At 45.1% G+C, this 22,741-nt stretch overlaps 2 protein-coding genes across 3 annotated transcripts in view; one reads left to right on the forward strand and one right to left on the reverse strand.

The window, feature by feature from the left end:
• Positions 1–1,039: 1,039 nt before the first annotated feature.
• On the forward strand, positions 1,040–14,982 carry ajuba (ajuba LIM protein). The gene is made up of 10 exons (XM_083789301.1): positions 1,040–1,112; positions 1,473–2,169; positions 2,605–4,691; positions 6,965–7,066; positions 7,840–7,907; positions 8,024–8,086; positions 9,986–10,116; positions 10,855–10,906; positions 11,677–11,745; positions 14,258–14,982. Exons 3-10 carry the CDS (start codon positions 3,149–3,151, stop codon positions 14,390–14,392), a joined length of 2,163 nt encoding a protein of 720 aa, XP_083645427.1. The 5' UTR covers positions 1,040–1,112; positions 1,473–2,169; positions 2,605–3,148; the 3' UTR covers positions 14,393–14,982.
• A 640-nt stretch (positions 14,983–15,622) lies between these two features.
• The window catches only part of acin1b (apoptotic chromatin condensation inducer 1b), a 34,011-nt gene continuing 26,892 nt past the window's right edge, over positions 15,623–22,741 (reverse strand). For both annotated transcript variants that reach the window (XM_083789096.1, XM_083789095.1), the window contains exons 15-17: positions 21,458–21,815; positions 18,675–18,772; positions 15,623–17,342 (exon numbers count right to left, since the gene is read on the reverse strand). In XM_083789096.1, the coding sequence (XP_083645222.1) occupies positions 16,926–17,342; positions 18,675–18,772; positions 21,458–21,815 (873 nt within the window). In that variant the 3' untranslated portion in view covers positions 15,623–16,925. The remainder of the gene's footprint in view (positions 17,343–18,674; positions 18,773–21,457; positions 21,816–22,741) is intronic.

Here is a 22,741-nt window from a genome sequence, read left to right on the forward strand (position 1 = left end):
AACAGCCAGTTTCATAAACCTGTAGTTTTCTTTGGAAAACACTTGGGGTCTCTGTCCACTCACTTAAACTAACTTGTTTCGTGTGGGTATATATCATAGGTATGATGGGTATCACTTTCTAATTTCTAACCAATGTAATGATTGACTTGAGAAATCATTATTTATGACACAAACGCGGACACGCATATGCCACGCGCACACATGCCACTTAATTCAGCCCACCCCCAAGGTCAATTAGATTATATTGTTGAACAAAATGATCCGTTTGTTTTGTAACTTTTGTAGCGTAGGCCTATATGGTACAGAAATAGAATAGCCTATTGTTTATTTAGTAAACGTCCGCGCCACTGAAGCTTGGGAATTATCTCTCCCACGGGCGTGCGCGCGAGCTCAAGAGAGAATCTCAATTATCTCTAATTATAATCGATATGACTCTGTTTCTTGCTCTCTCTCTATTCTACACCACAGAGACGAGTGTGTGTGTGTGTGTGTGTGTGTGTGTGTGTGTGTGTGTGTGTGTGTGTGTGTGTGTGTGTGTGTGTTTTGTATATCATCATGTGTGCCCCGCCACTAAGCCGTGAAGAATTCCTCTGTTGGCTTTTCAGACAAGTTCTCACTCGCAGGCTCAGAGCTCAGAAGCCGAGATGAACGCGCGAGTCTGCGAGGCAGGAACTCCAGTCAACCGCAAGGGCCAAAGGAGGGAGGGGGGGCTCCGCTCCATGGCTGCTGCTGCTGCGCTCCGGGGCAGACAAAAACGACAAGCCTATCCAAACAAGTCATGCTAAACAACATTACGGGGCTACTTTATCAGCGCCCCGTATGGCCCTCCGTTTAACTGCCGGAAAATGAGTGGAATCGGGGGCCGAGTAAAAAAAAAAAAAAAGGCCCGACCAGGGCCTGAAATAGTAGCGGAATGTTTACTTTGTATCGTCCTTGGAGAACGCATACACGCCGAAAAAATTCACCCCGGCCGCCGACGAACCACCCAGCGGTGTCCCTCCGCACATTCCACAGGCTGGTGGTACAACAAAGTAGTGCTGTTGTCTAAACAACGCAGTTGTGTAACAAGTTATCCAAGACTCTATCCTGTTGGAGAGTCCCTATTATTGAAGGTAAATAAATAAATACACGCATTGTGTGAAAGATACAGTTTTCAAAACTCCTGGGGCGAATACGTTTAAATGATTGTCAATCAAGAAAGGGGGAATAAATAAGTGGACTTACAATAATTCTCATTTGACTTACTTATTTTGACATTGTGTTTTCTTTGTGTACTTTTGCATAACATTGTTTTTTTTTTTGTTTTTTTTTTACTATACAGTGGTTATTTAAGGCCTTGTGAATGAGGTGGATCTGGTAGCACATGTTCGGTCGTACAACAATGGAAACAGCATGATGATCCACATGACCACATCCACCTCGTCTTATTTCTCTTATCTCTTATTATTCTAATTGTGCATCATGGTTTCCAGCCAGGGCTCTCTCAGTGGAGCGGACATCCATCCATCAGAGGAGTTTTGCGTATGAATGACGAAATCAAGTGATTTGCTGGTGGAAAGGTGTCCCGGCGGCCTGGTGGGGGAAACAAGCCACCGCTGACTGATAAAGAGAAGAGAGGGGGAGGTAAGTAATTTAGGGGAAGAAGAAAGAAACCTAGTTGTCGACCGTGTTCCGCTCCTGGACGGGTTTTTATTTATTTATTTTTTTAAATCCGTGTCCATTTGAAGCCTGGCGCCGGTCTGGGTCGATACGATGTAACTGCGATCTGCTTCCATTCATGCGCCCAACTAACTTTTCCGCTTATTTTCTGGCTGAAGAGAGAATTATTTATTTTCTGAACACGGTAATGAAAAGAAGAGCGGAGGACGGATGTGTTTTCTTCATTGTGGACGTGAGATAAAAGCCCCGTGGACCATTTTCCCCCTTTCTGAGCGTCTTTCATCGAGAGATGAATGGCATAACTCGGACGAGTCGAATATCCCCTGCAGAAACGGATTCTTTTTCTTATCTCTACTGAATCCACGATGCATTGTACCAATAAGCCTCTGTCCACATTGTGTTGAGAGATTCCTCCTTCTATCGCACTTGATAAGAAGAAGCCCATTAAAGAACCGCACAAACGAAACTACTGCACAAGGACGGGACTTTTTGCCTACTTTTACCAGAAAGGTAAAATCGTGGAACATGTTATTTCGGAGTTACACATTGTGTCTCAAACCATATTTGGTGGGATTTACTTTAGCAGGCTTAAAACTACAATTTGATGTTATATTTTGACATAGCATTCGTCTGTTGGGAGCCGGGTACACAGTATTGTTCGTGATAAGTCAATTTTATTTATCGGACGTTCAAACCAAACCTATTCACCAGTTCGATGATCTGCTGCCTCCATTGCGAGCCCCTCTCAGTCCGATAAGAAGACATTCTATAAGGTGTACACTGCCACACCACTCTCAGCCATTGTATAAAAAAAAGAGAGAAGGGAAAGCTTTGCGAAACTAGGATTTGAAAATAGCCATTTTAATTGAAAGACTACTGTTGAATGTGATAAGTTAGGGCTGCCGCCTGAGGTTTCTAACTATTATGATCACTTCCCCAACACAGACAACGCAGGTGCGGAGAGACACGAGGGACGCAAATGGAGACCATCTACGACCATAGTAGGTCACTTAAAGTGCCCTGGATATGTCCTTGTATTTATTGTCGTCATTGCTTTGTTGGATTGCTGAACTATTAGTGCAATCGTCCAATCAATGGGGTTTCTAATGCCTACCTGTAGTACCTGTCCCTATGGATTTGCCACAGTTGGACACAGAAGATGGCTCTGAGAACCTTTAAGTCATGGTACCACCCTAAAATGTCTTAAACATTTTATTTATCGGTTCTGTATTTATTGTGTACATGGAGGTCTGTGTAGCTCTCCCTGTTCATTTCAACATTTGAGAGATACAGGGCAGGCCATATCCACATACGTCTGATGTGGGCATTTCAACTGCTGTAGCGAACATTACTGTCCTACTGTACACCTGCTCGGATGACATTCAATAGAGTAATTAATGTCTTAACGTAATGGGTTAGTTCTCAGAATCCTCCCAAAGCTAAAACTTGACTTCGTTTAGACGGACAGAAACCCCAAACCAGCGTTGCCATGGATAAGCAAGCAATAAGCAAGTTGTTGGAGAAGTTGAAGTTAACCGACTCAGGTAGTGTGAAATTCAACAGCTCGAAGAAGAAAAACGACGTGACCAACAACGCCAACAACAGCAATGGCAACGTCGGCGTCTCCGGGGGCAGCGGTGGTCTGTCGCTGGCACCCAGCTCCGCAACTGCCTCACCCTCAAGATCTGGCCAGTTCTCGCTTGCCTCCACGACCACAACCGAGGCATGTGTTCAAACTAGTGGGAGAGGAGGAGGAGGAGGAGGAGGGATGGGAGTGTCCTCCACCCAGCTTCTTCTTCCTCCTCCACCTCCAGTTTCCTCTACAGTGGGCGCCGTGCCTTCGGACACCGAGCAGCCCCTCCACCCCTCCACGTTGGCCCCGCTGAGACGCCGCTCCTCCCCTCAGCAACGCGCGTCCTGTTACCTGGGGGAGGGGGGGGACTGTGACCCGTCGGGGGCGTTCGGGTCCAAGGCCTCTCTAAACCAGCGGCGCTACTCCCTGGAGCTCCAGCAGCTGGTTCGGCGGCAGCAGCTCCTCTCCCAGCCTCCGGGACCCCCACCGGCGTACGCCACCAACCCGGGCTACGGCTCGACGCCGAGGGCCAGCGTGGGCGAGGCCGTGTACCTCCCCGAGCCGGAGAGGCACAAGCGGCTGTCCCTCCAGGAGGCGCTGTTCTACAAGCGTCTGAGCACGGGCAGCGAGCTGTGGGAGACCCCCAGGCCGGCGTCGCTGTCCCACCCGCCACACAGGCCTTCGGATGTGACCGCGGGAGGAGGAGGAGGAGGCGGCTTCTTCTACCCCCCGGGGCCGACCCTGAGCCCCTGCTCCTCCTTCAGCCTCCAGGAGTCTGTGCTGGTCAGTCCCCGGTCCAGCTTCGCCTCCAGCACAGCCAGCGGCGGCGGAGGCGGAAGCCCCATGGGGAGCCGCTGCAGCAGCAACCGAACCAGCGGCATCAGCCTGGGCTACGACAGCCGGTACTCGGCCTCGGGGTGCCTCCCGCGGGAACAGCCGTTCCCCTCCCTGCAGGCAGGGGGCTCTGCCACGGGGTACGGAGGTACGCCGGGAAGGGCCGGGGCGCACTCCACCGAGGCCTGGACTCACTACCTGGAGGGAGGGGCGCCGCCGGGCGCTCACGACAGCCGGCACTCGTATCCGCCCGCGGTGGGAAGTCCGGCGTCGGCGTGCTACCGGGCTGGCCCCGATTGGTGGGAGCAGCAGGGGGGGGCGGGAGCCATGGGGGGGGAGTCGGGCCAGGCGGGAGAGCGGGCCCGCTACTCTGACCTCCCGGGGACTCGGTACCAGGAGGAGCTGACTCGGCTCCTACTGAGAGATGCAGCGCTGGAAGGGGAGGGGCTGCTAGGGGGCCTGATGCTGAAGGAGCAATCTGCTCAGATCATGGCCTCCACTCTCTCTAAACCCACTACTACGACAACGCTCATCACCGCTTCGGCGGGAGGAGTGGCCAAAGCCAAGGAGGAACCGGGAGTCTGCACGGGCAGAGAGACCACGGAGAATCGTCAGGAGTTCTTTGGTGAGATCACTAGAATCCTTTATATTTGAAACAATATTCTCACACTGTAAAAAAAGGTAAACGAGTCAGGAAAGTGGGGAAGAAAGATTACACCTGTGACCTTAGCACAGAACTGACTTTGATGAAAGAACTCTGATCTGCTGTTAGTGCTAGTGAATGGGAGTTGTAGGTCCAAAGTAAATAAAAATTTAGCAAATTACATTCCTGATTTAATAAGTGCATATGCTTATTATGGTCCATTAATTTCCTAGTTTACCCCCAGCTCGTCTCAATCTAACTCTGATAATCGTCTTCCACACTTGCACAGTGTCAGATTACAGGTTTATCTTAAAGGAAATGGTTGGATGGGTGCATGCATGGATAGATTGATGGTTATTGTTGAAAGTGAGTGAATGGGAGGAAGGTGGGTGCCTTGAGTCTACAGAGATGTGCAGGATATGTGCATGAAAAGAGGGAAACCGTTGGCCCTCAGAGATATACTCCAGACAATACCATGTGTTTGGCCATCCATAATATAAAAGCCTCGACAACAGAGGACGCAAATGGAAGCCAGGAAAGGGTGAACAAGTTTACCACCGCTGACATTCAGAGTAAAGTACACGCGTAATAGACAAAACGAATTGGAAGAAAAGCACCAGCAGTGCAAAAGTACATGTTGGCACATGCATGCATACACCTGAAGCATATATCATATACACGCAAAGAACAGGCTAATGTCTGAGAGGGCTAATCATCATCTAGCAAGTCTATACACACACACACACACACACACACACACACACACACAGCAGAGAGCAGTCTGTCACACAAATTGCATGTTCCATATAAACTTGACTCCAGCCATTAGTGTGAGTCACAGAGGGCATCAGGGGGTGTGTGTGTGTGTGTGTCTCAGAAGACATCCAGTATACTAGTGTGGCCATGGTTTGCCATGTTGTTTTTTCTGTGGCAGGGTGTGTAAGAACCCCCGCCCCCACACCACACACACACACACACACACACACACACACACACACACTCCCTTGACTTTAGGCCATAATAATATGTGTGGGTGTGAGTCATGCGTGTGCTGCTGTGTGTGTGTGTGCAATGTTGCCTTGGCGTGTGCAGGGGCGGTGTGCTAATGCCTGTTTGTCTGCTCAGGTATGTGTGCCCCTGGGAGATATACAATACTGTACTCCTCGGTGCCATTAAGCCTCATTTTTATACTTAGTTGTGCGCCGCTGTCACGTGCATACTAATAACAGACCTGCAAGCTCACAATGTGTTGTGTTGGTTGTTATTTTGTAGTTATTTTCTGTGTTTCATGCTATCATAAATCACACATTTAGACGGGCTTTGGAAGCTCTGAGAAGGAAGTCTACACACTTGCATGCTCACCTCGAGCTGTAGCACTGAGCAGAGATGGCAAAGTAGTCCGTTTGTGTTATTTCATTTGGTAAGGAAGTACAGCCCAGTGTTTGAACATGTAGCCATAAGCTCCTGAAGCACTGACTCACTCTTGTGAAGTCATTAGGTATTTGCTCAAACCACTGAACAGCCACACACTTTATTTTCTTTTTCTATAAGAATAATAGATGATAGTCATAATAGTTTGTATGACTTATTACATATCCTAAATAACAATACACCTAACTAAAGACTAAAAGAAAGTAAATTTAGAGAATGGTTGAACTTAATATTACACCTTCTCTGAGAAGCATTAGACAACCTGAACCACACATATAGGTATTCATTAATAGAACACAGGGACACTTTTACTTCATTGACTGCAGTGATTTGTTTTGGTGACATCTTGGGAGAAGGACATGCCTGTTTTAGCCTGTCTAATGTCCAATGTTCATGTTTCCTTCATTTAAAGGAGAAATTCTTCCAGAGTGTGACTTTTTAGCTTAAAGGCCCTCAAGATTATTTTGAAAAGATGCACACAAGGTTAATTTGATTGTTAAGTCCCATGCATAAACCTATATAAATAACTTGAGACAAATAATAACAGAATAACAATTCCAGGTCAATTTAGGTGGGAATTCCCCCTTTTCTACCCAGGGTGGATGAGTAAACACGGCAGTGTGAGCAACCAGGGGTTTAACAGTGTGAAAATCCCCTGGGTTTGTGCGAAGCGGAGGATTTTACAAGTGTTGACACTTAGGAGTTGAATTTCAGACACATCTTGTAGGAATGCCTCGTTAAGTGAAGCGTTAAGGAGCCGGTGAGTGATATGGGCCTCGACTAAACCACCCCGACATGTGTTTGTGTCCCCGCTGTGCTGACAGGAACCTGTGTGAAGTGCGGCAAAGGCGTGTACGGGGCAGATAACGCCTGTCAGGCCCTGGACAGCCTCTATCACACACGCTGCTTCACCTGCGTGTCCTGCGGTGAGTCCTGTCTCTTTGGAAAGCTATGCCCATGACCCGAATAGAGCTGCAGCTATATTCTATTTATTATTTTTATTATTTTTTATTATATTAGAATCTTTTTTTATTTTTATACTGTTTTTATTGGGCATTTTGTATGTGACAGCTATTCAGTGATATAAAATGGAAAAAATAATGTAAATGTTCCAAATACAATACATAATAAAAAAATATATATAAATGTGATAAACACAAAAAAACTGTTAAACAATGACAAATGTGTATTATTAGAATCTTGAAGCGCTTTCCCACCCCCCTTTTTTTTCTCTCCAATGTTCTACGTTACAAAGTAGAATAGATTTTGTTTAAACCAACTAAATTGTCTGCTGATCTACAAACTGATCTGCTAATCTACATAAGAGATCTACAAGCTCTACAATGCATCGTGTAGCACTTGGAACGCATTGATCTGCTATTTTCACCTTTAATGGTCACCCCCTGAATAAGGACACTAGGGTTTAACTGTTGCACACCCAGACCTGAAGTGCCCTTGAACAGTCTGCCTTCTGTCGCGGAAATTCATGCCACTGTCAGCTGTCATGACTGTTTATGATTAAAATGCACTTTTTTTTTGTTATCTCGACTGGTGTAAATGGCCCCTCACGGGTCGGTCGGTTTGCAGACAATCCCTAAACGGCTGCCCACAGAGTCAGGCCGACTCTGTGGGCAGCCGTTTAGGGATTGTCTGCAAACGCTCAACGTCTCCGTTTGCTTCCCCCCCCCCCCCACGCCAGGTCGCACCCTGAGGAACAAGGACTTCTACAATGTCAATGGCTCTGTGTACTGTAAAGAGGATTACATGGTAAGATGATGATATGTCTCCGTTGCAGATGCACAACATCATGTCATAATCAAGAGTTTCCAAAACATTTGAAAATAAATCGACTGTTTGGTAACAGTTCTAACTTCCCGTTGCAGTTCTCGGGATTCCAGGCAGCTGCCGAGAAGTGTAATGTGTGTGGCCACCTTATTTTAGAACAGGTGAGGTGTGTGTGTGTGTGTGTCTGTGTGTGTCTATGGCAGAGATGCCCACGAGTCTTGGAGCTCGAGCATAGACTGTAAAAAATATGGACAAAGCGTTCCCCGGGTCTAACATGAACGTAAAATGAAGCCTGTAATGATATGCTAATTCCTGATGTAAGTCGCCATCTTTTGGTACCAGCTGGCCATTGGCTGGCTCTGTTTTGTACCAGCTGGTCATTGGCTGCCCAGACAACGAGGCGGGACTTCCCCCCTTCTTCTCCGTTGGTTTTTATTTTGACTCGAGTGGGAGGAGAAGACTCTTGAGTGGGAGGGGAATCCCGATCATAGACTGTAACGGTAGCCACGCCCCTCAGAACATACGCGACTTTATGGTAATTTTTTTAATTAATGGGACCATAATTTTCCAAAAAGAATATTATGACATTAGAAATGAGACTTTAAACTAGTGACTGGAAGAAGAAAGTATTCATGACCATGTTTATTAAGGTAATACAGTCTAGGTGAAGTTGGGCCAAAATACATGGGCCTCTATGGAGCTATGGGGCTTTTTGGGTCCAGTCCAGCGCCACAACAGGCCATTATATGAACTACCGATTTCAAATGAGGCTTCACGAAATATCTGGCTGACTGCCCCCCTGAGCTCGAGTCAGAGTTGAGTCTGGAGTCTTTGGGGTTGAGCCCGAGTCGAGTCTCAAATCATTAGCCTCTAAATGTCTCTGAAGTAGATGTCTCCATTTAGTTTCCACTGAGTAACGAAGTTGTGTCCAACTGTCCGTTGTGAAATGTTTATTATCCATCTTATTCGTGCAATGGTCCAAAACAGAGCTACAGCTATAAGTGACAACTTGTCTTAGGCTATTTAATATCTCTTAAGTTTACGGTTTTCATCATTCAGCCTCTCAAATCCATGGCCTGTTCCAATGCGCAACGTGCGTCATCCGTTATCCACCAAGAAAACAGATACAAGCTGTCCACACGCCGTTTCAATGTGTGTTGACAGCTTGCAGATCTGTTATTTTGGACACAATCAATGATGCGTGGAGCATAGGCTACAACTAAGCATTTTTGTAACCAAATAACTAACATTACTTGCCTGGTGGGCAACATATGGAACTTGACATTAATGCAGTGAACATTAATTACCTGGTGTTTAACGAGGTCAGCAACCACAGCACACATGAAACGAGTTACACAACCAGAACCACCCGATGTTTCAAAAACGTTCCTTCACGGACAATCCTATCGTCTCGTCAACGTATTAAACGACTGCCGAGTTAAATGACGTTGGATAGCCCATGCGGAGCCAAACATGTTTGTTTACTTTCGCCAGTTTTCATATTTAAATGTTATGATGAAAGGCCTCACCACTGTGTGGGTATGAATGAAATCAGCTGAGCTCCGTGCACCCGGAGGTTCGTTTGTGCAATTGCGCTGTGGGAGGGGAAAGGACGGGGATGGGATTTGGATAATTTTGTCGGGCATTTCATTAATTAATGTGGGTCTAAAAATACGGTAATGACTCATCGATACTCCACGAGTCATTGAGCTCGAGTCTGAGTCGAGTCTGGAGTCTTTGAGGGGGGGAGTCCGAGTCAAGTCCCATTTGTGGCGACTCGAGTAGAAGACTAACTAGAGTCGCCATCTCTTGGTCTATGTAAGGGAAGGGTGTCTGTGTGTACATCACACACTCATCCATGTTAACCACATGAATCATATAGTCTATTCTGGGCATGTGATAATAGGCGAACATTTTGGGAAAATGGCAGATCTACATGCTCACAATGATGTGTTGTGGGGTACAAGAAGATGTATTGTTTTGGTTTTAGATATGTATGCGTTTTGTTTGTCACATGGTACCTCATTGTTAACGGAGTGCATTGGGCTGTGTGTGGTCAGATCCTTCAGGCTATGGGGAACTCGTATCACCCTGGCTGTTTCCGCTGCGTGGTCTGTTCCAAGGCTCTAGACGGCGTGCCCTTCACCGTGGACCAACACAGCAACATCTACTGCGTGGCCGACTACAACAAGTGAGAGAGACGCATGTTTAAAAAAAAAAACAGGAGCGTTAATGCTTCATGTGACCACTAACACATATCCCCTTTTGGCGTTAGCATTACGCTATGCTTTAGCTATTGAAAAATAGCAGATCTACAAGCTCATAGTGCGCCACCGAGTGGCGCGCTACGAGCTTGTAGGTCTGCTATTTTTGATAAATCGAAGAACGACCGACATAGAAACATGGCTTTTTCAGAAAACTGTCAGGATGTAGAAGACATTTTTAGAATCTGATCTCAGGTCAGAATGTTTTTTTTTTTTTAACTGTCATTCTGATGTTACCCAGGAACGCTATGCTTCATGTGACCGCTAACGCATTATCTGTCCCATTTCATAGGTGTTTAACCACATGAACCCTTGAGTCAAAATTCTGGGGTGAAAAATCAAAATGCTCGGAAACGTGTTTACAAGCGAATCTGTGTACTATTCGTACAATTGTAGACTATTATATACGGCTGTTTTCGGAAGATTAGGGAATAAAGGAGGCGGGCCTAGCAGTACTACAGACCCCTGCGCGACTCCTGTCAATGAAGTATATAGGGTTTAAGTGGTTTAAATGATGGTTAATGATGACAAGGAGGGGAAATGCCACATGTAATTTTATTTCCTGCAGGAATGTCACAGTAATGTCCTTTTCCTCAGCACTGTTCTCTTACACAAATTTGCTATAACTAAATTAGTACTCTTGCTTTCTTTTATTGTTTTCACAGGACTTTTGCTCCAAAGTGCGCTGCATGTTTACAACCTATCTTACCTGCTGAGGTAGGTGTGCCAAGTTCTTTGTGTATTTTTGTGTGTGTAGTCACTTCTTCTCTGTGGTGGGTGAAATGTTTAATCAATCAATTATACAATACAATAGTTTACCACCCCACTGAGCAATAGCCGGCTATTAGACGTGCGTCTAAAAATGCGATAAACGTCTAAAAAACGTTTTTTAGACTTTGATTAGCGGTTGCTTAAACGTCTATATATATATATATATAGACCGTCTATATATAGACGTCTAATCACCCGCTAATCAAAAAAACTTTAATTTTAGACGTTTATCGCATTTTTAGACCAATCTGACTTGAAAACCGGTGAATACTTTGGAGAACTCTGTACAGTTACTACATGCATGCATACAGATTCAGTGGATGCACGTTGAGGGCTGACCAAATGAACCAACAATGTGTTTTGTTTTTTTGGCTGTGGCGTTTGGCTTGTGCTCTCTCTTGAGACCTTTTGTCAAATAGTGTTTGCCAATACTGCTCATGGTTTGTTAGCCTACCTAAGAGCCAGCTGGGTGGGGTTTGCCAAGTGGGGCAATGCAATGACTAGCTAGTAAGTTGCAAGTAAGTCAGTGTTGTATAAGCTACATTCTGTGACAACGATCATGATTAACCCCACCCAAGTGGTACTCCGTGAACGATAAACAAATTCACATAATCGAGTGTCTGTAGTATTTTTGACCCCTGCAATTTGTACCTCCCAGTGTCTTGTTAGACTTCTGATCTCACCACTGTTTTTTTCCCCTTCATTTTACATCACAGGGCAGCGAGGAGATCCTCCGGGTGGTGTCGATGAACAAAGACTATCACTTTGAGTGCTACCACTGTGAGGTCAGTATGGCCTTTTGGCTCGTCATATTTTACTTTTTATAGAAAAAGAAAAATGCATTGTTCAACAACTGTCATTTCCTATTATTGATTATGGTTTATATAATTTATCAGAACACTTTGGATTTGTTTTGAGGTGTCCGGCGTACCGGACACATCGTGTCATGTATGACACAAAATTGGTTGACTCCTCCAAGCGTGGAGACATTTACACTGGCTGCTTTATATTTTTAAGTGTATTTAGTATTTACTTTTAACTACAATGGTCAAGAGGTGCACGCACATCCACACATTTCAACGGGTGTAGGATCCGCACATCGTTTTTTTAAAAGCTCCCAAAACAATTTATTGACAACAGAGTGGAAAACAATGCAACGTTTCGGCCTCAGGGGCCTTCGTCAGGTATACTGACGAAGGTATATTTTACTTTAACTATCCATCATATTTAAAACGAGCCATTACTTCCATATAACTCTAGATATCCTCTTAGACATACTCAACAACTTTAGTTTACTCTGCCCGAAAGATTTAATGAAATTGGGAGACGTGCTTTTCAGTTTAAAGCTCCGTCTGACTGGAACAACTTGTCAGTTTCCTCATTTAATATTTTCAAGGCTTCATTAGGCTGCCAACCTGAAACCCATCTGTAGTTGTTTCAGATTTATATTTGATTTATGTATTTTTGGTGGGTATAGTGCTTGAATATTCAGATTATTTGACTGTTATTATGATTATTATTCCCATTATTATTTTCATTACTATTAGTATTATTGTTTGAAAGGTGTTTCATTGCAGACGCTACTGGTCTCAGACGTAGTGTTTTTGAAGAGGTTGGGAGAGCCTCTGTGTATGTCCTCGATGTTATGCTTACTGTTTGTTGACATGTTTAGATGTTTTGTCTATGTGTTGTGCCCGAGGATGATGGATCTCAAGGGGATATCCTTAGGATATCCTATATCCTATAAATTAGTGAACATTCGTCAAAAATGGCCCATCTATAAGCTCACAATGTGACATGTCGTCATTAAGTATAAATTAGCCTTTTGTGAAGAAGTTTCAAGCAACATCATGTCATTCAACATTTTCAGAGCATGAACTGGGCTTTAGTCATCTTACTTTTTAGATGCTGAATTCAGTTGTGATGCCTTTAATGTCCATTCTTTGTTGACAAAACATGTGGGCAACGTTCCAGCCTGATCAGAGCTTATAAACTTAAATATTTCAAATGGTATAACATTAGTAGAAGTGCCTTTGTGGCCTTCTGGCAATGTACATGAGACATTTGGAACTAATCAGTCCAGCAGTTTGCAAGATTATAGATGACTAGACTGCTGCAGTGCACACCATAATGACTCAGAATCTCCAATAGATTATAGAATCAATACATAGAAAAACAGGACCCAGTAGATTAATTGAATATATTGTGGTAGTTTTTTTGAACACCTTGTAATGCCATAAAATCAATGACACCATCACATAAGTGACAGTATGATCACCCACAATGGTCACTGCGCTGTACCTGGTATGCTGCAGTGATTGCAATATTTCACATGATTATAGATAAGTTACTTAAAGGACAACTTTAGTTTTTTTCAACCAAGGTTCATGTTTTAGGTTATTATTAGAGAAAGTAAAAGATGAGTTAATTCTTTTTCATTTGCTGCTTTCTTTCGTTTTAGGGATTTTAGCCGTTTTTGACAGGGGGGGCGGGGGCATTCGAGCATGGGGCTAAATATGTTTTGTTTTACAAAATATTATGGCGATTTCATTTCTTATTATTTACTATAGTTCTACTAGACCCCAAGAAATTACATCTGGCCACAAAAGATCACGAGATCTACTGAATGTGTCAAACTGCATATTGAGCCTATGACACAGTGTGGCTTTCCCCCAGTAGGCTACCTTCACATTCAGTAGATCCTGTGATCTTCTGTGGCCAGATGTAATTTCCTGGGGTCTAGTAGGACTATACTCAATAATAAAAAAAGAAATCGCCATAATATTCTGTAAAAAAAATACATATTTAGCCCCATGCTTGAATGCCCTTGAATGAAAAAAATGTAACACTCATCTTTTACTTTCTCTAATAACAACCTAAAACATGAACCGTGGTTGAAAAAAACTAAAGTTGTCCTTTAAGGAGAGGCGCCGCGAATCCATTGGAGGGGTGCCCTGAGCACAGCCATGGCTGCAGTGTACCATTAAGCACAGCTTTACACTGCAGCACTGATTAGCTACACCTGGAGTGGAGGGTACTGCTCTATGGATTTGTGTATATATTTTACTAATGGAACAGTTACCGAATAGGTGACTCCCAAGGATGTAGTGTGTCAGTTTAAAGCATTGTAACAAGCATTGTCAACCATTAACACACTTGAACTCCATCAACCTGTGACATGTGCAAAAGATGTTTCCAAAATGCAGTTGAGGTGTTATCCTCCTAGACCATTGCCATGTAGTGTGTAATAATGAATGTCTTAATATCTCTTTCTTTTCTCTCACCAACACTCAACAGGAGTGTGGGAAACAGCTGTCAGATAAGCCCGGCTCCCAGTGCTTCCCCCTGGACACTCATCTCCTCTGCCATTCCTGTCACATGAACAGAGTAGTGTGCACCCCTCACAGCGTTCCCGCTCACAACACACACTGAGGAACTCATTCCATGTCACACGAATCGTGTGCGCCGACCATAACGTTCCCCCCCCCCTCGCAACGCATTGAGGAACTGGATGCAGCCGTGTGTGCAAAGTGCAAACTCGTCACCCTTATCTCTCTTCCGACATTCTTTGAATCACTCACACTTCAGTTACACATATTCTTTGTTTCAAGGTCATTGTGAACGGTTCTAATTTCTCCAGTTTTATTTTGAACTATATGAACTTGATACATGACTTTGTTGACATTCTTTTTTGTACAGTATGTATGACGTGACTCACCTTGGATCAGTTCCTTAATCAGATGTATTTCCTGCTGTATCTTAGTTGTTTTTTTGTACTATCACTGTACCATAGTTATGAGGGAACGGGAAAGAAAACAAACTACTGCTTTTACCCCCATGGCTACTGTTTGCTGTAGAAGAACAAGGGAATTTGCTTAACAGTTTTTGTATATTTAATATTGCTAGCAAACAATTTGCACTTAATTTACTTTTGTTTATTGTATGAGATTTGTCAAGTGAACAAGTACAATGAGAAAAACATTCCTGTATTTCACTCTGGTGTAATTAAATATTTCTTTTTTGCGTGTTCAAAATGTATTGCCTACATTGTAGATGCAAGTATGGACCTGTAGGTGGCAGTCAACTTAACTCCAGCCAAACTTAACTAGATATAGATAACCATTCAACCCCACTATGGTATTGACTACACTCCAAAGACTTACGGTTAAAATTGAAGCTGATGAACTATTTGTACAGCACTTCGACATGAAAAGCAATAAAGAACAAAGCAAAGGCAACATTAAAATATGCAATACCGTGGACATGAATAATTTTAAAGTAGGAGTGTCAAAGGTGGTCTTGAGCTGTGTTTTAAAATGTCTGCAGAGGCTGCCTGTTGAAGGTATAGTGGGAGTTCGGTCCACAGAAGCAGAACACTGCTTCACCATGTTTTTAGTTGCCTTTGGCTTTAAGCACATCAAGCAGGCCAGCTGGGACATATCTAGGCAGGCAGTCATGGGTTCCCTCGTTAGATGAATTTAGCAATGGCAACCTAACTGAAAATGTGTATTATGTTCACTAAGAGCAGGAGAAACTCATTAAATTTAAAACACTATAGCGATTACTCAGAAAATAGCCACAACCTTTTAACAAAATACTTGCACTACCTTTGATTAAATGTATCCATTACTTCATGAGCCAAGAAAGGCAAGCAGATGCATCTGATCATTCAAGTTTAAATTTATTTTTATGCTTTACATCCAGCAATTACAGGAGAATAAAAGTAAAATAAAAAAAAGTCAACTTAAATCAAACTTTGCACTAATAAAAATGTAACAATATTTTTTTTTTCTTTTAAAGGATAAACTCTTTGAATTTTCCCCCAGACCTCAAAGGAGAGCAAGGTCAGGGTAGGCATTTCTGAAAAGGGAATCAGTGCAGGGAAGACTTGCTTCCTGTCATTCTACAGATCCATATGTCCATGGTCCAGAATGTCATCCCCTCCCCAAACATTAACCCACTATAGACAGACAATATGTCCACTTCTATAATCAACACACGCAACACTATGTCCTTCATTATCGACAAGACTTTGTCTTAACAGTGTTCTGACTGTAGCAGTTTTAGTGGAGGGACTTCAATTCACACACACACATGCTTCATGTGCTTCGAACACAAACCGTCCATGGAAAAAAAAGAAAAGAAAAATTAACTAAAATAATGTACAAAAATCTGGAGAAAACAAAACCTTCACATCATTCTACAACAAGAGGTCTGTCAAAATTGGTAGGGGACACACACACAACTTAGCATTGAAAAAATAAGTCTACTAAACATTGATTGTGGAACATTTTTGAGGGGTCAGATTCTATTTTGAAAAGAGGATTATTACAGGGCACCAAAAGGAGGAAGGAACTGTGCACCCGCAGAACTAAAATAAAGAGGCGGGGCCCTCCAAAACCTCAGCAAGGCCAAGACTAAAGGGAGCCAGCGTAACCAACGCCCTCCATACATCTGTTCTGCTGGACTGGGGGCAACTCAGCAGTACTACAGTACTACATTATCATAGAGATAATGGAGGACATACTGGACTCTTTGCATTCAAATACCTCTTACTAGTATCAAGTCAACCCATTATTGGACCTAATAAAAGGAACTACAGTATATTAAATCAGTGCCCCTTGGAAGACAAGGTTGAAGCTAGCTAGGGAGCTAGACTAACCTTAATGTTTCTTAAAAAGAAAAAAAATTTAAAAACCCTCAGATCAAAACTACAAGCTGTGGTAAATGTATGCGAGTGTCGGGACAGGTGTTAACGATTGGTGTTAACGATTGTGATGAAAGAAAATCCAAGCGCAGAGGGGAGACGAGTGGAACGGTCAACCGAAACACAGCGAGAGCAACGACACAACCCATCCATCCAGCTGCTATGTGCTGTCACCCCCCCCCCCCCCCCCCCCCAACCCATCCCTAAAATCTGTATCTCCCTCCCACAGCCCCCCTCTGTCCCATCGTTGGGGGCTTGTCAGCGACGTCTGTCTCTGGCGTTGGTGCTGCGGCTACGGGATCGCCGCTGCCCACTGCCGGCGGCGGCGGTGGTCCTCTGGTCCGATGGTCCTCTGGCTCTGTATCCTTCCTTCCGCTTGTTGTCTCCCCCCTCCCGGTCTCGGCCTCTCGGCTCTCTCTCCCTCTCCCTCTCCTTCTCCTTCTCTCTGTCCCTGTCACCTCCTCCCCGCCCGGCGCCACTGGCACTCGCTGAGGGTGCGGCGTTGGCGGAGGCTCCTCCTTCGCGCGGCTCCTCCTTCACGCGGACCTTGAGACGCTCTTTCTTTTCTTCTTCGCGCTTCTTGTCCGCCTCCTCGCCGCGCTTCTTGTCCGCCTCCTCGCGCCGCCGCTCTCGCTCCTTCTGCCGCTCCACTCGGTCTAGGACCCTCTGTGCCGACTTGGAAGAGAGAGAGAGAACAAATATAAGAGAGACGAGATAGACCCTGACGAAGACCTTTTGGTCGAAACGCGTAGGTCCTGTTATTTATTTGCCTTGCTCATCATCAAATAAACCATTTAATTTTTCACCAAAGACGGAGTGCCTTGGATTCTTTTCTTTTCAAGTCTACAATTCACATTTTGACAAGCAGTACTACTTGGAGGAAGGATACCTTTTGTCTATAAGAAAAGCAGCATCTTAGTTACTCTTGTAGCTGTGTGTGTGTGTGTGTGTGTGTGTGTGTGTGCGTGTGTGTGTTAAGAGACATGAGTGAGTGTGTTGTATGAGGTATGGCTGACACATATTTGGATTTCAAAAATTTCAAACCAAAGTTTAAAGTAGAGTCATCTTGGAAATGGAGAAAAAACAGAGGACTGTAGTTGTACTCTGTACTCAATGAGTCAAGCAAGGTTAACGAGTCAAATCGCATTGCCAGAAACATCACCAATCCTGAACCCGTTACGGAGAGTGATTTGGATAACCTTTGGTTTCTGGAGCGCACAGGGGATCGTGACAACAGCAAGTAATATGCAAACTGCCAGAGTGACTAAAACCAGTTGATAAACCTGGTGAGACATCTGTAGTCATCCAGTTATCTGTGTAATTACATTATACACATATGTTGCAGCCTACTAATTATTCTGATATGGTTTTTATTTTGGTGGGTTTGTTTACATAACTAGTTAGTATTACTATCAAAATAGTTATCCCTTATTTGACAAGCATAATTATTCTGCTAAATACTTTTGAAAAGGTTATGCATTGTTTTGCAATTTTCAAAAATCCTGACAATACTGATACAGATACAATGTTTCTGTATCAGTGGTTCTCAATATTTCATCTCAAGGACCCCAAAAATTATATGTATTTGGCCGCCAATCCCCATCTGAAAATATGTTGTTCCAGGGACCCCTCAGAAGCAAAGATATGAGTTTAAAACATTTGCTCTGAATGAATATATATTCAAAGACTTGCGCCACATTTTCACGTTTTTTCCAAAATAGCAGACCTACAAGCTCATAGCGCGCCACCGAGTGGCGCGCTATGACATGAGACGAATTACTTAGAGCGAGAGAGAGAGGAGTGTGTGTGTGTGTGTGTGTGTACATGTGTGCGTGTGTCAATTTAACAAAGGTGCAGACGATCAGAAATCAGCAGAGAGTGAGCAATGTTTGAGCTACTCTATGCTGAATTGAAGTGGACTCTGAACCTTTTTCTCCCTGGAAATAAAAACGTCTGGGTTTCCAAGGCTAGTGAATGAGTGGAGAGAGCAGAGAGTGAGTGGCTAACCTGCTCCTCAGTGAGGGGAAGCCAGTATATGCATGGAGCCGCTTTGGTCTTCAGGAACAAGTCGTCTAGCAGTTTGGCGGGAGGCTCGTCTGCTTTCTCTGAAACATCATCAGGGGATAATAATATTATATAAAATGGGTAAATAGTAAATACATAATATCAAAACTATAGGTAATGCCAGAGAACATCACAACTGCACTATAGAGCGTCGCAGTCCCGCCCCCTCGAGAGACCCGGAAAATAAATCGCCGTTCATTTTCCTCATAGGCTTTTCTTCAAGTATTTATTTAAAGACGGTTACGCCACGGACAAAGCCAACTCGGATCGTGACAAATCATGACAATGAAACACAATATTTTGGGCCGATCAAATCATTAGAAAGAAGAAAATAAAGGCAGGAGACAACACTATTTGTTTTGTTTTTCTTCTTATAAGTTATTTGATCGGCCCAAAACATAGTATTCATTGTCATGATTTGTCACGATCAGAGTTGGCTTTGTCCGCGGCGTAACCGTCTTTAAATAAATACTTGAAGAAAAGCCTATGGGCGAAATGCATTGGGATTCATTTCCTGGGCCACTCGTCGTTCTGAAAGGGGGTGGGGACTGCGACACTCTATAGAGGTAACCTCCTTAGACGTCGTTGCTAGACACTAGCATTGTTATAGGGGGTGATTTATACCACCACTGACTCACTGCAAATTACAGATCTACAAGCCCAACGTGTTGTGAGCTTGCAGATCTGCTATTTTTGGTGTGCGACAGTGTGCAACAAAGCATGAAGCAGGCATTACCCGTACATATATGCCATTGCCTATTGGCATTACAAGATATACATGTTATTTTAGTCTGGATAGTAGAGAAATAGATTTGGTCTCATGTTTTTTCCCCCCTCTACAGAAACAGTGACCTTACAGGACGAACCCCCGTCTCACCCTCTACAGAAACAGTGACCTTACAGGTCGAACCCCCGTCTCACCCTCTACAGAAACAGTGACCTTACAGGACGAACCCCCGTCTCACCCTCTACAGAAACAGTGACCTTACAGGACGAACCCCCGTCTCACCCTCTACAGAAACAGTGACCTTACAGGACGAACCCCCGTCTCACCCTCTACAGAAACAGTGACCTTACAGGACGAACACCCGTCTCACCCTCTACAGAAACAGTGACCTTAAAGGACGAACCCCCGTCTCACCCTCTACAGAAACAGTGACCTTACAGGACGAACCCCCGTCTCACCCTCTACAGAAACAGTGACCTTACAGGACGAACCCCCGTCTCACCCTCTACAGAAACAGTGACCTTACAGGACGAACCCCCGTCTCACCCTCTACAGAAACAGTGACCTTACAGGACGAACCCCCGTCTCACCCTCTACAGAAACAGTGACCTTACAGGACGAACCCCCGTCTCACCCTCTACAGAAACAGTGACCTTACAGGACGAACCCCCGTCTCACCCTCTACAGAAACAGTGACCTTACAGGACGAACACCCGTCTCACCCTCTACAGAAACAGTGACCTTACAGGACGAACCCCCGTCTCACCCTCTACAGAAACAGTGACCTTACAGGACGAACCCCCGTCTCACCCTCTACAGAAACAGTGACCTTAAAGGACGAACCCCCGTCTCACCCTCTACAGAAACAGTGACCTTAAAGGACGAACCCCCGTCTCACCCTCTACAGAAACAGTGACCTTACAGGACGAACCCCCGTCTCACCCTCTACAGAAACAGTGACCTTACAGGACGAACACCCGTCTCACCCTCTACAGAAACAGTGACCTTACAGGACGAACCCCCGTCTCACCCTCTACAGAAACAGTGACCTTACAGGTCGAACCCCCGTCTCACCCTCTACAGAAACAGTGACCTTACAGGACGAACCCCCGTCTCACCCTCTACAGAAACAGTGACCTTACAGGACGAACCCCCGTCTCACCCTCTACAGAAACAGTGACCTTACAGGACGAACCCCCGTCTCACCCTCTACAGAAACAGTGACCTTAAAGGACGAACCCCCGTCTCACCCTCTACAGAAACAGTGACCTTACAGGTCGAATCCCCTTCTCACCCTCTACAGAAACAGTGACCTTACAGGACGAACCCCCGTCTCACCCTCTACAGAAACAGTGACCTTACAGGTCGAATCCCCGTCTCACCCTCTACAGAAACAGTGACCTTACAGGTCGAACCCCCGTCTCACCCTCTACAGAAACAGTGACCTTACAGGACGAACCCCCGTCTCACCCTCTACAGAAACAGTGACCTTACAGGACGAACCCCCGTCTCACCCTCTACAGAAACAGTGACCTTACAGGACGAACCCCCGTCTCACCCTCTACAGAAACAGTGACCTTACAGGACGAACCCCCGTCTCACCCTCTACAGAAACAGTGACCTTACAGGACGAACCCCCGTCTCACCCTCTACAGAAACAGTGACCTTACAGGACGAACCCCCGTCTCACCCTCTACAGAAACAGTGACCTTACAGGTCGAATCCCCGTCTCACCCTCTACAGAAACAGTGACCTTACAGGACGAACCCCCGTCTCACCCTCTACAGAAACAGTGACCTTACAGGACGAACCCCCGTCTCACCCTCTACAGAAACAGTGACCTTACAGGACGAACCCCCGTCTCACCCTCTACAGAAACAGTGACCTTACAGGACGAACCCCCGTCTCACCCTCTACAGAAACAGTGACTTTACAGGATGAACCCCCGTCTCACCCTCTACAGAAACAGTGACCTTACAGGACGAACCCCCCGTCTCACCCTTTTTGTCCGTCTTTCTCTCCTTGCTCTTCGCTCGCTCCCTCCTCTTCCTCTCTCGGTCTCTGGACCGAGAGCGCCGCTGCCCGTCCTCCTCACCGGGCCTCCCGAACTCGCGGATCTTGTCGCGGTCCCACTCGCGCTCGCCGCGGGTCCTCTCGCGCCTCTGCATCTCCCGCTCCCGCTCGGCCCACTGGTCGCGCACGTTGGTGAACATGGTCGGCCCCTCTCGGTCGCGGTCCCTGCTGTCCCGCTCCTGCATCAGCGGGGGGAGTCGTGGGAGAGGGCCTCCTCCGCCCAGCTGGACCCCGCGGTCCTCCTCTACTCGCTTTGGCTTCAGGAGACCCTTGTGGAAGTCCAGCTGCAGGACATGGAAACGAGAGGCAGAGTAAGATTTGTTGTTTTCTCAACAAATTGTTTTTCTTCTCTTCCATTTTTGGAGCGGTGCCTCTGCTCCATTACGCAGCTGTGTGTGTGTGTCCGTCTGTCTGTCTGTCCCTTAAACTGTCCGAAATCCTCGCGTGCACGAGCTTAATTTGACTTAATATTCATCAAATAAACGATGATCGCATAGCATCCGGACAGATGACTGTAACACAGTGCAGAAAGCTAGCGGATGTTGATGTTCCGTTGACATCGCCAGATTCGGCATAATGGTGAAGTTACCGCCATCATCAGGACTGGGTCTATAATATTATAGGATTGCCGCGTTTTTTCTATTGGCATTAAAATGATGAATTAAAAATATGAATAGAGCTGGTAGAAGGCACTGAAAAGCTGCTATTGGGGTGGCAGTCCAATGTGTACGTATGTATGTATGTGTGACCACGGACAGCTGCAATTAGCCCTTCGCTAAGCCCGACCCACTCCGCGATGGCAAGCTGTCCTTCTCATCCATTGAGATGCATGTTAAATGACAGGATTTCTCCATGCAAATAATCGGTCATTTCAGTAGCAAGAGCTTCAAAACGTATTCTAAATGTAGCCAACAAGGCCTGCAGTAGGCTATGCACTGGCAATGAACTAGAAATACGAGGAAATGTTAGAGGGAGAAACAGTATCCAACTAAGTCAACTTTAACAACCAACAGACTACGGTAAGACTGCGGTGATTAGTATTATTGCCATCACCTGGGTGGGTCAGCCGTGTAATTTAAGCCGTGTATGTGTTCAACAATGAAGCCATGCAAAATAACATTGACATCTATGAGCCTGAGGTGTCGAAAGTTTGCCATCCTTAGCAACGGTTGCCAAATTGATATTGACATTGGACAATCACTTTTGGGGT

This window comes from Protomyctophum parallelum (assembly GCF_964188405.1).
Source record: "Protomyctophum parallelum genome assembly, chromosome: 18".
Taxonomy (NCBI): Eukaryota; Metazoa; Chordata; class Actinopteri; order Myctophiformes; family Myctophidae; genus Protomyctophum; species Protomyctophum parallelum.